The following is a 17,328-nucleotide window of genomic DNA, read 5'->3' on the forward strand; positions in this document are numbered from 1 at the left end:
GAAATAAATACTTTTTCTTTTTTAATAAACTTTTTTTCAGAAAAATTGAAATGAAATGTATACTTAGCACCCAGCTAGTACTTTTGAATATGACACGCTTGGACACATGGATTAAATCAGTGTTTCGGCCCCTGCGTGAGGAGGTTAGAGCCAGGAATACAGCTATGGAGGTTAAGGTTGGCTCTTCCTTGACATAATATGTGTCCCAAGGAGAACCTATTATTCTTTCTCCTTGCTTGAACAAATCTCAGTTTACTTCTCAGCAATTCTCTGGACAGGGGAGGACACTGGCCTGGTGTGAACCCCAGGCCCTCCTGTGTTGGCTTCTGGGGCGAGGAGAGGCTGCCTGCAGCTCCTCTTGATGCTGTAGCATTTCTCTTATGTACTCGCTCCTGCTGCTGCCATTTCCCTTACCTCAATCAAACATGAGGTCTGACTTTTTCAGTATTCCCAGGGGACCTGGCCAAGTGGCCCCCATTCTGTCTTTCCACTTGTGTCCTCACAGTTAATCCCTCGTTATTTGACGTAACTTGAGTCACCAGGCATCTTTGTAGTCAGGAGCCTGGCTGAAACAATAGAGTGAAGCTCTATGTTAATGAAGGGAGCCAAACTCAAACCAGTTTAAGTCAGAAAGGAGGGATTTCCTGGCTCATGCAAATAAGTACATTTTTTGAGAGGACCGATGGGATTTGGCCTTAGGGTGATAGGATGAGGGACTCCTATGTCTGCCTAAGTATTTCTCTCTGTTAACTTTCTGTCCCTTCGTGAGAAGGCTTCCTTTTAGTTGGTTAGTCATCTCCAAAGCATGAAACCAGGGTCACAGACAAATCAAGTTTTATATCTCTGCAACTCTGTCACTGAAGAGTAAAGCGAGATCTACCCTGCCAGGTCCTGTTAGAAAACATTTCAGAGCAAGCACTGTGATTGGCCCTGGGGTTTGGAGAACTGTATGGGATCAGACTGTGTCACATGACCAGCCCTGTGACATGAGAAGTAGGGTTTGTTGCCAGAAGAAGGCAGTGAACTTAAACTCACTTTGAGTCAGACTGCCATCCCAATCTGTGTTGACTACAAGTTAGCAAGGAAAGCCCCATCCTCTATAGTAAAGTATACTGGGATGGTAATGTTGATGATGCTTGGGTTGAAGCCTCAGTGACGAAAAGAGGGACATTTTGGGTAGAGGCAGAGGTGTAATTGAAGGCTCCGAGGTGAACTGAACTCTAGGTTGGTGAGAAGGAGGGGCCCCTGGTCTTGCATGACCTGTTGTGTGCTATAGGCAGGTGAGAGCCTTTGGAATCTTTAAGGAGAAGTGACATAACTGTATTTCTGTTTTATGATAAATACATGATCAGAGTGCTTCCAAAACTTTTTTACACCATGACACTTACAACTATTAAAGTTTTCATGATACTGTGGGTGAAAGCTGTAGGTCATGGCCCCAGTCTGACTGGCTGCCCTAGGGCTGAGGAATCCTTGATTAAAGAGGAGGATCAGGAAATGCTGCTGTCAGCAGGGATAAGGTACCTAAGTAGAGACTCAGGCAGGAAAAAAAAATACGTGAAGATGCCTGCACACTAACCAGTCTAGGCAAGAGAACACAGGGACCTGCACCTAGATCCAAGTCATAAAAACTGAGAGACAGGAAGGAAGAATAGTTGGCAAATGTAATTAAATCCACATTACTCCTCAAATCCCATGTTAATCCTTATGCTCACCCTCCAATACAACTTTAAATAAAATGACCCAAATTTCAGCTCTTTTTTCTCATTTCTCCTTCCTCTTTGGAACCCTCTGCCTATACTCCCATTTCCTGTCCTTAAATGTTAATGTGTTTAGGAATCACCTGGAAATGTCGTTACATGGACAGAATCCCAAGCCTCAGTCAGAGATTCTGATATAGGCTTTGGATGGGGCACAGGCATTTGTAGTTTTCCAACATTTACACGTGGTCCACAGACCATACTGCTCTAATATACTTGCTAGTAGCTGTAAGAACTTCCAGAAAGCAGCAACTCATGCTGATGTTTCTAGGACTCATGTAGAACCACAAAGTATTCTGTGTACGTATCTGGTGCAGGATTGTTGCATGCGGGTTTCACATACCCAGGCCCCACCTGCAGCCCACCTCCAACATTGACCAGGAGTCCTCCACCTGGAAAACCTTAATTCCATCATCAAAATGTTGGTCAAATCTTCCCGCCTCTCTGAGGCTTTTCTTAATACTCCCCAGCTAGACTGGGTAGACTCCATGCGACACTTGACACCTGTGCTTCATGACGCTGTTGACATTGAGTTGTGATCCTTTGATGTTCTCTCTCCAGGTAACCAGAGTTGCTTCAGGTGCCAATAAGTGGTCTCTAAACGTTAGTGGAATTGAATTGAAAGCAGTTTTTCGGGAGAAAAAAGTTGCAGAGAATTTATGCAATGGACAAGGCTTCATGATTCATCCAAGATTTATGACAGCTTCAATGTATTTCATTTTTGATGTTTAAAAAAAAGATAGTTCAGTTTTTATGCTTGGATCCTGTTTTAAAAACAATTGTTGTTTGCATTTTCTCATATGTCAAATTCTGTTTCTCTTGGTTGTCAGGTTTTCTGGAAGAAGCAATTCACTGTATAGTCCATTCATGCCCTGGAATAATTTAATTTACCTCACTTGAGTGAGTACTTTATTCTGAGAGCATGCAATGTGCCCTGAGTCACCACAAGACCTGGCTTTAATCAATACAGAAAAAACTTTTTAATTGATCTTCATCGTTGCATATGCTTGGCACTGATTAGTGGAATATGCTTTCATATTTGGCAAAGCCTTAATTGAGAATATACAAATATTATTTGGGTGATATTTTCTTGCAATTGAATTCATACTTTTTAAAATCATATGGAATGGGAGCAAAAGAATTTTGCTTAATTGGTTAATTCTACACAGTTCAGATTGTAGATAAAGCACTCTGGATCTTTATTAAACTAGACTTAGCTAGCATTAATTGAACTTGTATTTGGTACCACTATAGGCACAGACCATGCTAAGCATTAGTCCATAGTCTCAAAGCACACATTCTAGTAGAAAAGAAATAAGTATCTGTAGAAAGCAGGTTAATAATGGAGTCATGGAGTAATACAGAAAAAAAGTATCTGTTCGAATTTTCTACTCAGAAAATAGTCAAATGACAAATCATTTAAGTAGAAAGGAAAGTCTATTTCCACCCCACCCTCTCCAGGAAAAAAAACAAAAAACAAAAAACAAAAAACAAACTCTTTTGAGGTAGTGTCTATAGCTGGCCTAAATTGTCCTACACTGTATTTTGATTGATATACTGATAAAGAAAACCTCAATTGCTGGTGTAGGAGAAAACCACTAATTACAGTGCTCTCCCTTCTCTGTCTCTCAATTGGTGATAATCACCACACATTTATGTTAAAGTGGTACAGGATAATAACATAGCAGGGTACATCTGCGAATTCTGTGCATGCCTCGTCTCCACACTGTCCTACAGAATGGAGCCTAAGACCTATCGAAATCTGGGCATGCTTTGGAATGCGAAATGGGCAATGGATATAGAGCAAATATATTCATATTGCACCATCATTCCAATTAATGATTCATCCATGCAGTCATTGATGCAAAATACATGCCAGACACTATGCTAAGCATTGGCAACACTTTTCTTTTTCCTCATGGAGCGTCCAGTTTGGTTGGGGAGATAGACATTAATTATGTGATTGAAATTATAATTTCTCATTTTTCTCTCCAGCCTATAAAGTTAAAACTTCTAAGCATTCAGTATAACAGTGTCATTGAGACCTAACTTCTTGCATCCTCATCTCTTAACATTTTCATCTTCCCCTCCTCCAGCTAACAGAATCATTTGGCAGTTTCCTGAATGCACCACCCTGTTTCTTTCTTTTATGCCTTTGCATATGGCTGCTGCTTTTCCCTGAATTACTCACTTCCTCTTTTTCCTGATAGGTGAGAGTGTCCATGAAGATGTTGCTCAAATGTCCTCTTTTGTGGCAGAAGTCACCCTTTGCTTTCCTGCACTTCCACAGCATCTTCCCTTTCCTCATTCTAGCATGTACAGTGTTGTGTTCCGATGATCTCTTTGTGTCTGTTTCTTCCCTTAGACTGTGAACTCTTGAAGGCAGAAATTGAGTCTTACTTGCTTTCACCTTCCTAGATCCCAGCACAGAATTTGGCTCAGAATGGATGCTCAGAAAATGTTGGTTGACGTTAAATTGCGCTTCTCAATCATATTAACTAGGTATGGAAATTAAAACAAAGAGAGAGAGAGAGACATGCATGAAAGGGGGGGGGAAGATGATTCAATGACACAAGCTAATAAAAGTAAGGGCGTACTAGGAATATTGAGGCCAACAGTTTTATTTTGAAGCTTTAGAATTAAGAAACTTAACCAGAATTTTCTATAATATTAAGAATCTATTTAGGCTACTATTTTGTTGAGGACAATGTCATACTGATGACACAGAATGCGGATATGAGGCTGTGGGCTTCACACATGAAATCCTCATGCGTTCATGTGATGAAGGAAGAAATCTCCTCTCTCGATAGTGTGGTGGCACTGTGATAATGCTATGATGTGATATGGTACCCAAGGACTCTCCTGGCCACATACTTCAAACCCAGTAAGGCCAAGGGCAGTCTGATTCTAACCTGCATCATTCGCCACCTCTGTAAGTTTCTTGTGATTCTTTTAGAGAAAGAGACACATATGTATATACTGTGATGGTGATGACTGTCAGCTCTAAAAGATGACCTGGTGGAGTGGGCAGCGATGGTTTCATTCTTTCTATCCGTAAGAGGCCGTTTTGCCTGTACCTCTCTAGTGGAAGGCAGACTAGCTCATTTGTAGTTTGTTTACTTCTGATGTTTTTGAAGGTGAGGTGGTTTTACTTCAGGTCAGAGTACACTGCAACAAAAAAAAATGTCTTTGCAATAAAAACACCTCCAGACCTTTGCTTGAGAGGCCAGGTGACTCAAGTTGTACATGGCAGACCACAATGGGAACTTTGGGAGTATTTTCCCCAGCCCCTCAGGTGCCTCAGTGCCACAGACATGCACAGACTTGCTGAACAGGACACTACCAGATGCTAGGGCCTGTGGTACCCACCCAGGGCATTCTTTCTTCCTGTTCAGTGTCTCACTGAGGCTGGTAGGAAACTTCATTGAGTTACAGTAAGGTGTCTGGCTACTCTTGAGCATCACTCTCGATATCGTGTTAAGGATACAAAGCAATGGAAAATGATCCCATGGACATTCATGTTAAATTAATTCATGTTTTATTCCTACACCAAAGCTATATATATATTTTTGAGACAGAGTCTTGCTCTGTCGCCCAGGCTGGGGTGCAGTGGTGTGATCTCAGCTCACTGCAAGCTCTGCCTCCTGGGTTCACGCCATTCTCCTGCCTCAGCCTCCCAAGTAGCTGGGACTACAGGTGCCTGCCACCACACCCGGCTAATTTTTTTTATTTTTAGTAGAGATGGGGTTTCACCATGTTAGCCAGGTTGGATTCGATCTCCTGACCTTGTGATCTGCCCGCCTGGGCCTCCCAAAGTGCTGGGACTACAGGCATGAGCCACCGTGCCCGGCCACCAAAGCTATATTTCAATTGTTTCTAAACAGAAATTGTTAAATTGCTCATGTAATAAACTGGAGATTACTTTTTGCCTGCATGGTTTACTTTTTGCCCAATGAATGATACGAACATAATTTTAGAGGGAAATGTTTAGAACGTTTAGAAAAACACTATTCGTCAGCCTTTTAAAGTTACATTTTTGAATGATTCAAAACAATCAATTCAAGAGGGAGAGAAGGGGATGGGGTTAATATGAGGAATCAACTCTACCGCTGATGTTTCCACTCTATAGATGACATTTTGTTTTAAAAAATACAAGTGACTGGAGAAGGCTGGGTAGTGGCTACTTTGGTGTTCATTTATTTCCATATTTGTCTATAAGTTAAAGTGCTTTATAATAAACCCTTTTGAAGTATCTTTTGTATAGGATTAGAGAATTTAAAAAAACAATGTCTGTTATAAATTACTTTTACTATAAATTTTCTACCTGACAACATTTTTTCCACTACATGAAGTACCTAAAAAAGCAACATTTTTGGAAGGCTCATTCGTGTGTGTTTCTGTATACATGTCTTTTATATATATATAAAAAACATGTTATAATTCAGATTCTTAATCTAATCTATTGCCCTCATTACTTTGTATTGGAGAAATCTTACTTTTTAAAGTCTAGTTAAAGAAAAATTAAGCCAAAATATGAAAGATGAAGATTTTCAGAAATGTGGGTAACCAGTGATTTATATCTGGGGGAGCGCTGGCAAGATGCCTGATACTGGCTTACTGGGACAGATGCCACTTTCCAGCTTGTTCTCCCAGTTCCTATTGCCTGCTGGAGGAGGTTCCAGGATTTCACGTCAAGTCAGTGTGACAGAGCTCCCATTAGTTTCTGTCACCTAATTAATTGCATGCAAGCAGCAGAGGCCATGTTCATCTGGGCCATGCACTTGGTTCAGGATACAGTTTAGGGGAGGAGAATGCAACCTGGAAGGGTTGAATAGTGGCCTCAAAGATGTCCCCAAAGATGTCCACATCCTAATCCCTGGAACCTGCTAATATGTTACCTTCTATGGCCAACGCGACTTTGTGGATGTGATTAGGTGAGAATCCTGAGATGGGGAGATTCCATTGGAATATCTCGGTGGCCTTGATATAATCATAAGAACCCTTATAAGCCTGTAATCCCTTTGGGAGGCCGAGGCGGGCGGATCACGAGGTCAGGAGATCGAGACCATCCTGGCTAACACAATGAAACCCCGTCGGACTAAAAATACAAAAAAATTAGCCGGGCGTGGTGGCGGCGCCTGTAGTCCCAGCTAGGGAGGCTGAGGCAGGAGAATGGCGGGAACCCGGGAGGCGGAGCTTGCAGTGAGCTGAGATCGCGCCACTGCACTGGCAGACTCCGCCTCAAAAAAAAAAAACAAAAACAAAACAAACAAAAAAAAAAAAAAAAAAAAAAGAACCCTTATGAGAGGGAGTAGGAGAGTGGGACTCAGAGAAGATGTGGTTAGGGAAGCAGAGATCAGAGGGATGTGGCAAGAGCCAAGGAATGCAGGTGGCCTCTAGAAACTAGTGAAGTCAGGGGACAGATTCTCCCCTAGAGCCTCCAGAAGGAAAAAGCTTTGTCACCATCTTGATGTTAGCCCACTCATGTGATTTTGGACTTCTGACCGCTGGAAGTGCAAGATGGTAAATGTGCATTGCTCGAAGCCACTCAGTTTGTGGTTATTTCTTACAGCAGCCATAGGAGATGGATACAAACAGTCTTGTGCTTGAGAAAGGATAAGCCACAGCTTGGTGGGCAGGGAAGACCTCCTTCCCATCAGAGATTGTGGGGCTCAATGAGAACGTGGAAAGGGTGAGGATTAAGTCCTCCACAGTGCTGGCTTTGTTTCTGTAGAGACGAGGTCTCATTTTGCGTAGGCTGGACTTAAACTCCTGGGCCCAAGCAATCCTCTTGCCTCGGCCTCCCAAAGTGCTGAGATGACAGTTGTGAGCTACCATGCCTGACCCGGTACTGTCTTTAAATCAGATTGCCCAGATTCATACCCTGGCACCACCATTTATTAGCACTGGAATCTTATATAATTGAACCTCTGTCTGCCTTTGTTCTCCCATTTACAAGCATAGGAATGATAACAGAACTTGCTCATAAACTTGTTATAAGGTTTAACTGACATAATCCATTCAATATGTTTGCATAGTACCTGGCACAAAGTAAAGGTTCTCTGAAGATTGACTGTTTTTATATGAGTCCTCAACTATTCCGAGGCTTTGCCATGTGTTTATAGCTGTTTTATAGCTGTTGAATTTTATTACCACATTTAATAAGGCCATTCCTTCTTTTGGGAAACCACATAAATTATGCATTCTTCACTTACAGAAATCTAAAAGAGATACCCACTTATTCTGGGGACAGTGACATGGTGGCTCAATGCGTGGTCCTTAGATTGATGGAGTCTTTGTTTTAATAAGGGGCACAAAAATAAATATACCTGCATTTGTTTTCTATGTGAACAACAGATGTGTTCCTTGCAATGAGAGGTCTTTGTGGTTATCTGTTTAGGTTTTAGAGGATGCTTAGGTTTGCGTTCTTCTACCTATTCTTATGCTCACATAAGAATTTCAGATTTCTTTAAGACAGCAGAAGTCTTCTCAGAGTGAGGAGGACCACATGATGGGAGTAGCGGGAGCTGAACTAGGGTCACTGTAGTGCTGGAGTTATGAGAATGCTGGAAACTTTGCAGATCATGACCAGTATTTAGCTTATGGCATGGCTACCACTTAGTGGAAGGCAGGGTGGCTCCCTCTAATCCCATCCTCCTGTTTCATTCTATAGGACCTGTGTAATGAAATTCTTTTGGTACTTTGTAGTAATTGTGTCTCCTTAGATTGGACCTACCATGAGCTGTCACCAAGCTCATCCTAAATTCCCCTCTGTGGGTGGCATCTGAGTTGATCAGGGGTAGCGTCCTCGACAGAGAGGGACCCACTTGTGTAGTAAGGCAAGAAGACAGTAAAGAACAAGTTGAGGTTGGGCAATTCCATACAGCGGAGGCACATGGTGTGTGCCCAGGTGGAGAGAGGGCAGATGTGAAACTGGAATTCTCCACTGAGGGAAGTGTGTGAAGAGCTTCAGGAGTGTGGACCTGATCCTGGCGCCCTTCCTTTTCTACAGGTGCCATATTCCAGTAGATATCATGAGAGTGAGAATAAAGGGCTCTGTGGTCTCAAAGTTTTGGAAATACTGGGGAGAACAAGCAAAAGAGTTTCTTTGGTTTAGGAATTCTCAGAGCCTGTTAAAACCTTTTGAATTTCCCAGAAGTGGATACAACAGATACATAGAAATGAGACTCAGAATTAAGGACAAAAAGAAGTGAGCGGGTCTAAGAGATATTCAGAATGAAGAATCGAAAACAGTTGTGGACCAATAATATGGCGGGCGGCTACTGGGGTGTGACAGGGAGAGAAGTCTAATACAAGCCCATTTTCAAGTTTAGGATTTTATACAATAGAATCCTTTTAGATAATAGAGGAACAGGGCATATATGGGAAAATACATCAGTTTACAGAAAGATAATGAGTTTCAAATTTATTTTGGACTTGTTTTATCTGAGATACAGAAAGGAGAACTGATAGTGTCAATGTCCATAGACCTTTAAGCATGAATCTGGGGTAAGGGAATTGAGGGACCAGAACGCTGGGCGGAGCAGAGTAGTTCAGCCAGGGTTGCTAAAGAAGACCTCTGGAGATTGTAGGATTTCCAAGGTTTACATGCAAATCACATTCACCTCTAAAAATCATTTGATGATGTTGTAGTCTTGGGCAGAAGAGTAGAGCCATAATTTAGCTCTTAAGTGCTATCTCTTGCATTCTGATTAGGATCATTGTTAGGTTTCAAGAGAAGCTGAATCTTGTCTTTCAGAATCACTGCTTGTGCAATGACTATGAATAAGTACGTGGAAGAAAATGTATCTCAGAAATCCTACACGACCATCAAGTACTTCATGAAGATGCTGAGCAGCGTCAGCGAGACCTTGATCTTCATCTTCATGGGCGTGTCCACCGTGGGCAAGAATCACGAGTGGAACTGGGCCTTCGTCTGCTTCACCCTGGCCTTCTGCCTCATCTGGCGAGCCCTAGGTAATGAGTTCTTGTTTGCTAAATGGACATATGTGACACTCACTCACTGAATGGAGCTTTCCTTTTGTCACTCCCTTTCTGCTGTTGAGGCTTCTTTTTTATCTGCTTAATTTCTTCTTCTTTCTTACCTACTTCTTCCTCCTCTTTTTCCTCTTCCTCCTTTACTTTTTTCTCTTCTACATTCTCCTCTTCCTCCTTTTCTTCTCCTTTCTCATTTCCTTCCTCCTCTTCTCTATTATCTTCTTCCTTGTCCTCCTGTTTCTCTTTTTCCTCCTCTTCCTTCTCACCTTCCTCTTCCTCTTCCCCTTTCCTTCCTCATTGGCCTCTTCATCTTCTCTCTCTCTTGCTCTTCTCGCCCCTTCCTGATATACTCTTTTCTTCTCTGAGTATCTTCATGCCTTTGTTATAAGTCAGATTAGTTTGTCTTGTCTTCTCTGATTTCACATTTTCACCCACGATCCTGGAACAACATCAAAGACCCAGAACCTGGTATTACTAGCAAGACAGAGAAAAAGGGGAAAGACTTTGGGGCCTATTCTTAAATCCTTTGTCCCTGTCGCAGAAGCACAGAAAATGAGTCTATGTGTTTTCATATTCTGGCGTCACCCAGTCTGTTTCCTCTTGGGTTTTCTTTCTTTGCAGGTGTCTTTGTCCTGACTCAGGTCATTAATAGGTTCCGGACCATTCCCCTGACCTTCAAGGATCAGTTCATCATTGCCTATGGAGGACTGCGAGGTGCCATCTGTTTTGCACTAGTGTTTCTCCTTCCTGCTGCTGTGTTTCCTCGGAAAAAGCTGTTTATTACGGCTGCCATTGTTGTCATATTCTTTACTGTCTTCATTCTGGTGAGTACAGTAATCCCTTTACCAGGAGGGCAAAAAATATTGTTCAGAATATTGGATTCTGTTTACAGGATGCAAAGTAGCAAAGGTGTGTTGAAACTTTGGTAGTTAGTTACTAGGGAAAATGATATTTCCTGTCTGGGTTCATGTCATTAGATTGTTGAGGGGCCTTAGAGAGTCCAATTTGGTCACTTGGCCTACACAGAGAAATTATTATTTAAGGAAACTAAACTAAGTGCTCTAATCTTATGACTGGAAACTTAGGAACTGCACTTGCTAATGCTTATTATTTTTCTGACTTAGCGAATGCACTTGTTCAATGCTAGTTGTGCATATGACCTTACAACAGCTATTTGACCCCTATGAGTTGACTGCCTAGTGGTGACTCCCCTGAAATGAGGAAAGGATGAATGCACGTTTAATACTGGGAGGCAGAAAGTATGGTGGGCCTGTGTCCAGATCCCTACTTTCCAAATTAATCAATCTCTTTAAGTTAAGATGCCAACTCTTAGAAGATTATATTTTGCAGATATTCATTTATTAAATATTTACTGGACTCCTGCTAAGGGCCAGGCAGTGCTCTAGGAGCCAGAACATATAAAGATCCCTGTCCCTGCTGCAGAGTTTACATTTCAGAGGGGTTGGTAGCACTAGACAAGAAACACAAGTAAATCATAGAGCATGTTAGAAGGTGAAAATTGTTATATAAGAAGGATAGAGTAAGGAGTCAAGCATGATGAGGGTAAAGTGGTGGGGGAAACGCTACAATTCCAACATCAAATGGTCATGAAAGGGAACAGCAAGAAAAATGAGATTTGAGCAAAGGCATGCAGAAGGTGGAGGAATTAGCTAAGCCCAAGAACATCCCAGGCAAATGGGCTGAGGGATCAAGTGTGTTCTGACGGCAGTGTGCTCTTGGCCAGTGTGGCGGAGTGGCACAGAGTGTGGTGTGGAGTGTAGGAGAATGAAGTGAGGCAGGTTCTGGAGTCCAACATCATGCAGGTCCGTGCAGGCCAGTGTATGAAGCTTGGCTCTTCTCCAAGTGAAATGGGAGCTATTAGAAAGTGTCATGCAGGCCGGGCGCGGTGGCTCACGCCTGTAATCCCAGCACTTTGGGAGGCTGAGGCGGGCGGATCACAAGGTCAGGAGATCGAGACCACGGTGAAACCCCGTCTCTACTAAAAATGCAAAAAATTAGCCGGGCGCGGTTGTGGGCGCCTGTAGTCCCAGCTACTCGGGAGGCTGAGGCAGGAGAATGGCGTGAACCCGGGAGGCGGAGCTTGCAGTGAGCCGAGATCGCGCCACTGCACTCCAGCCTGGGCGACAGAGCGAGACTCCTTCTCAAAAAAAAAAAAAAAAAAAAAGAAAGTGTCATGCAGATCCCTGATATGTTCTGACTTCCTTTGTAAAAGGATCATGCTGGCTACTGTGTTGCGAATAGACTGTTGTGAGGAAAGGGTGGATGTGGGAATCCAGCATGGAAGCCCTGCAGTCATCAGGCAGGGCCAGGCTGGTGGAAGTTCAGTTGGTGAGAAGTGGTAAGATCCTAGAATACTTTCTGATGGAGCAACCCATGGGATTCCCTGATGGGTTAGACATGTTGTGAGGGAACGAGGCGTCACTCAGATCTCCAGGGGTTTTGGCCTGAGCAGATAGAAGGATGCACTTGCCCTCAGTTGAGAAGGGGAAGTCTGTGCATGGCAGAGGTGGGGGTGGGGAGATTGTCAGTTCAATGATGGGCATGCTGCATTAGGCGTGTCCATTAGACCTACAGTGGAGATAAGGATGAGGCAGATATTATGAATCCGGAGCTCAGGAAAGGGGCTCTCTGGCCACTAGCAGAGAATTGGTATTAGAAGCCATGAAGCTGGACGTGATTGTCAAAGGAGTGAAAATATATATTGAAGAGACCACAATAGAGGAGGAAGGATTAGGCCTTGGGGCAGCCCAACCTTATGACATCGTGGGAAGAAGGGAGCAGCCAAGAAGAACTGAGAACGAGTGACTGGTAAAAAAGGAGGAAGATCAGGAGGTGTGCCTGTGTTTTAAAAATGTATTCATATTTATTTAACAGTTTGTCACCGAATGCTTTCTGGGTGCCTGATGCAAATCTAAGCATCTTACATGTTAATTCATTTAACCCTCATAACAACTCCATGGAACATAACTCTAGGAATCATGGTTTATTATCCCTATTTTGTGGGTGAGGAAAGTGGGGCACTGACACTGAGGTTAAGTCAGTTTATCAAGTTTGCACAGATATAAAAATGTAGAGCAGAGTCAAAACCTATTTGCTTTTGACCCTGAATAAGGTGTCCAGGAGAGAGCCTGGTGTGTAGCAAGTGCTTAGTATTGTAATGCATCATGATTTTCCTCCTTCCTTCTAGTCATTTCTTCAAAAGACAGTTCATCCTTCATTCATTCATGCCTTCCAACACTGGGGACAGCGAGTCCTCTGGAATCCTGGAGAAGACCCTTTCCTGAGTTAAGATGACCACCTTCTGTTATTGTCTTTATTATCAACACCTTTCTGCTTTTGCACAGTAATATGGGCCAGAAATGGTGACGACTTGCCCTTGGGAAGTAGTGGCAGAGCTGAGAAAAAGTAGATGCAGTCCTCTTTATTTTGGAAGACTCTTCAATGAGACTTTATGGAGAAGTAAGCCAAAGCAGGGCAGAGGATCAGCGGAAGGATGACTGCCAACTCTTGTATTGTGTGGAATGTCAGAGAGCTTGTGGGGACAGGGGAGGCTGGAAGTCAGGAAGTTCATGTGAGATGGATCACCTGTTCTCAGTGATGTAGGGGCCTGGCTTTCCCTGAGTGTGAAGAGGACAGGAGGAGGATAGATGGGAGGAGAGAGATGAAGGTGGGTAAAGGCTGTGATAGAAAAAGAGAAAGCCTGAAGCAACAAACGGAACAGTTGAGATGTATTAGCCACATTTGGTATTGTGAACACATCAAGCTAATCCTCCACTAAGGGAGACATCTGGGGATCATTGTCTAGAGCCTGCAGGTGTAGAGATGTCAGTCTTTCCTCTGATGAGGTTTAAGGAGAGTCTGGCCAAGTTCACTTGGATATCCACAGAGAAGAGAAATTGCTGCGGTTCCACTTGTGTTGATATCTTCCTTTTCCTGTTCTCTGCCTACCCTTGTGTGTGCACAGATTGGAGACTGCATGCATATTGCTTGGTTCCTTGACTCTGCCCACATCCTCTTCCTCCTATTCTCCTACCTACCACTGGTTCTTAAGAGACTCTGAACACACGCACGTGCACAAGCGTGCATGCACACACACATAAATACACACATACTCCCTTCAGAAAAGGTGTCTTTTCCAGAATACATCAATAATTAAGGAATTCAGTGAAGGAAGCCTGGAGGGAAATACTTGATGAGATACAAATATAGCAGGAATAACTAATTATAAATCCATGCATAAAATGTTGCCTTTCAAGTAAGAATTATGTATTCTTTTTCAAATGACAGCTTTTATGTTGATGGACCGATTACTAAACTTTAAATATGTTTTTCTCCCCTGATTTTAATACTTTATATGATAAGCTCTTCCAACCTGGTGCTACTGAGTTATAACTATTTTCAAAAACAGGATTTTACACGATGTATGATGCATTATTTGATATCACAGTTTATCAGGAGAATTTTCACACTGTTTGAATCGTGTTGCTCATTAGCAAGCGATGTAGTCCCTTTATGAGGCACACGATCATGTTAGTAGAATACGGTCCTGTTTGGGGAATTTTTTTGTTTTTTTTTTCTTGAGATAGTCTCACTCTGTCACCTAGGCTGGAGTGCAGTTGCATGATCTTGGCTCACTGCAACCTCTGCCTCCTGGGTTCCAGCAATTCTCCCACCTCAGCCTCCCTGAGGAGCTGGGATTACAGAAATGCACCACCACACCCAGCTAATTTTTATATTTTTCGTAGAGATGGGGTTTTGCCATGTTTGCCAGGTTGGTCTTAAACTCCTGGCCTCGAGTAATGCACCTGCCTTGGCCTCCCAAAGTGCTGGGGTTAAGTGTGAGCCACCACCATGTCCAGCCGTGGAATCCTGAATGAGGAAACAATTCTGATTCCTTGGACATTTGAGTTCGTTTTTTTCCAATATGATTGGTAATTTTATTTATATCAAATATAAGCTATTTCTCATGTATTTAAATGATATTCAAAATTGGGGAAGGTGGAGGACAGTTATATAAAGCGCAGTTTTAGAGTACGGCATTGTGGGTTGCTATTCTAGGCCTGTTTTTTGCAGCCTCTGTGGGCCTCGGTTTACTTAGCTGTAAAATCTAGACAATGGTCCAGGCAGCGCAGGGGAAATAGATGTATAGAGTATGACACCTGACACAGGGTTCTCACCTCATGAGTTGCCATGTTTAATATACTACATTAAGAAAAGTTGTAACGAGGCCGGGTGCGGTGGCTCACGTCTGTAATCCTAGCACTTTGGGAGGCCAAGGCAGGCGGATCACGAGGTCAGGAGATTGAAACCATTCTGGCCAACATGGTGAAACCCTGTCTCTACTAAAAATGCAAAAATTAGCTGGGTGCAGTGGTGTGTGCCTATAATCCCGGCTACTTGGGAGGCTGAGGCAGGAGAATTGCTTGAACCAGGGAGTCAGAGGTTGCAGTGAGCTGAGATTTTGCCACTACACTCCAGCCTGGCGACAGAGCAAGACTCCTTCTCAAAACAAACAAACAAACACAAAAAAAGTGAAAGAAAACTTGTAACAGAAGAAAGAAAAAGGTGAGCTCTTTCAATATACTTTTCTTTGGACGGAAAAATGATTAGAGTACAATAATGATTATGTAGTTAATCCCTATGGCAGATCTCAAGAATTCCGTAAATGTATTAAGTGGTTATCTAGAAGTCCGTCAAGTGGGAAGGTTACCCAAAATTCAATAGAGAGCAGCCTCTTTTGCACATTAGTGATGTAACTTATGTTAAGTCACTGTGCAGAATTGTGAAGCATCTGGGGTTTTATTATACTTGTAAGCTAACAAGTTCGCCTGTTACTATTTCATGAATGCTGCAGAAGACTCCTGAGTCAAAGACAAAGGACTTTTTTGTCCATGACAAAAGCTGTAGCCACAGCCTTGTGTTGGTTTGTGTCAGTTTTCCATACCTCGTTGTCCCATGGGGGTGACACAAGGGACCTGTGATGGATGTCTGCACATGTCATGGTCTGCATTGCAGGAGGGGGACACGGAGTTTGGGGATATATTGCTCTCTCAGAAGGGTGATCTTACTTTATTTCTCAAGAGTGCTCATTGCTTGCAACCCTGAGAAATGGCCTAGGTAAAAAAGTAATCAAGGCCTGACAGTCTTGGCATCCTCTGCAAGAACATGTGGGGGTGCTCAGGGGCCACGGTAGGGTAGCCTTCCCAGCAATTACATGAACCTTTGCTAATTTAGCCTCTCCAACTGGAATGATGCTGCTCACTATTTTATAGACCTCGTGAAGACCCTTAAATGTGCCTTCATTTGTTAAATAAATGGTCATAATTTTTATATATGTACTGTTTAAAAAGGACACAATCTTTGTATTTCATTAACATATGCCATTATTAGGTGGGGTTCCATAGAATTTAGAATACTGTACAACAATCCTACAATAACACGAGCAAGATGATCAGGCTTTTTTAAGATGGACAATGTACGTGAAAAGTTTAGGATGTGAGAGGAAGAGAAGTAGAGGACAGTTCCGTGTGTTTGTGGCTGCACAGCCAGGTGAATGAAGGTGACATTTAATTTGGTGGAGACTACCTGGAGAGTATTGGGTTTGAAGGAAGGGACATCACGTGCTTGCTTAGTTTTGGATGTGTACATTTTGGACATATATATTTGCCTATTAGACATCTAAGTGGATATGTTGGATAGGTAGTTATATATATGAGTCTGAAATTTGGGGGAGAAGCCAGAGTGGGAGATGTAAATTTGGGATTCCTCAACATATAGTTTTTAACACACATAAGTCTGGAATAAATTATTGAGGGTGTAAGCATAGAAAGAATATAGAAAAGAAGGCATCTGATAACTGAACCCTGAAACACAGTAATATTTAGAAATCAAGAAAAGGTTGAGGAATCAGCCCAGGACACTGGAAAGGGTGACCACTAAAGGAGGAGAAACATCAGAAGGGGTCACGCAGGAAGGAGAGGAGAGGCCTCTAGCAACTGTGACAAATGCAGCTGCAAGGTCAGACCAAGTGTGAGTGGAGAGCACAGCCTTGGATGTAGTGACGCTTTGATGAGTGGCCTCTGCACAAGAGCACTTTGGGTCAGTCAGGAGACCACCACCCCGACTGGCTGGACTCGAGAGGGGAGGGGAAGAGAGAAATGGGGGGCAGGAGATATGGGCAATTCTCTTGAGGTTTCTTAGAGAAAGGAGGTAGTGGCCAGAGGTGGGTATCTGCCATAGGATGGCTTTTGTTTCTGATTTTCAAAGATGGGAGCACGTTTGGAGACTGATGGTACAGGAGAGAGGGAGATCCTGATCAGCAAAGAGAAAGCTGGAGTTTAGGGGAGAGACAGACAGACATAGAAGGGGAAATCAATGTGCGGCATGGAAAGTGCTAAATGAGAGACACACAGATGGGGACTGTGAACAGCTACTGCCACGCTTTAATGCTTCTCACTCCACCTATCCCATTCTAAGATAAACACTGTTTGTACAACAGAATGTATGATCTCTGTGACCAAGTGTGTGATGTGAGAAAGATCTTCCATAA

General features: G+C 42.9%; 1 protein-coding gene and 1 long non-coding RNA gene across 10 annotated transcripts in view; one reads left to right on the top strand and one right to left on the bottom strand.

The window, feature by feature from the left end:
• LOC126933962 (uncharacterized) overlaps window positions 1–17,328 on the bottom strand; it is a 178,442-nt gene that overhangs the window by 140,906 nt on the left and 20,208 nt on the right. The window lies entirely within an intron of this gene.
• Window positions 1–17,328, top strand: part of SLC9A2 (solute carrier family 9 member A2) — a 91,880-nt gene that overhangs the window by 51,394 nt on the left and 23,158 nt on the right. For both annotated transcript variants that reach the window (XM_050754254.1, XM_050754255.1), the window contains exons 4-5: window positions 9,520–9,737; window positions 10,380–10,582. In XM_050754254.1, the coding sequence (XP_050610211.1) occupies window positions 9,520–9,737; window positions 10,380–10,582 (421 nt within the window). The remainder of the gene's footprint in view (window positions 1–9,519; window positions 9,738–10,379; window positions 10,583–17,328) is intronic.

The sequence above is a fragment of the Macaca thibetana genome, chromosome 13 (genome assembly GCF_024542745.1).
Source record: "Macaca thibetana thibetana isolate TM-01 chromosome 13, ASM2454274v1, whole genome shotgun sequence".
Classification (NCBI taxonomy): Eukaryota; Metazoa; Chordata; class Mammalia; order Primates; family Cercopithecidae; genus Macaca; species Macaca thibetana.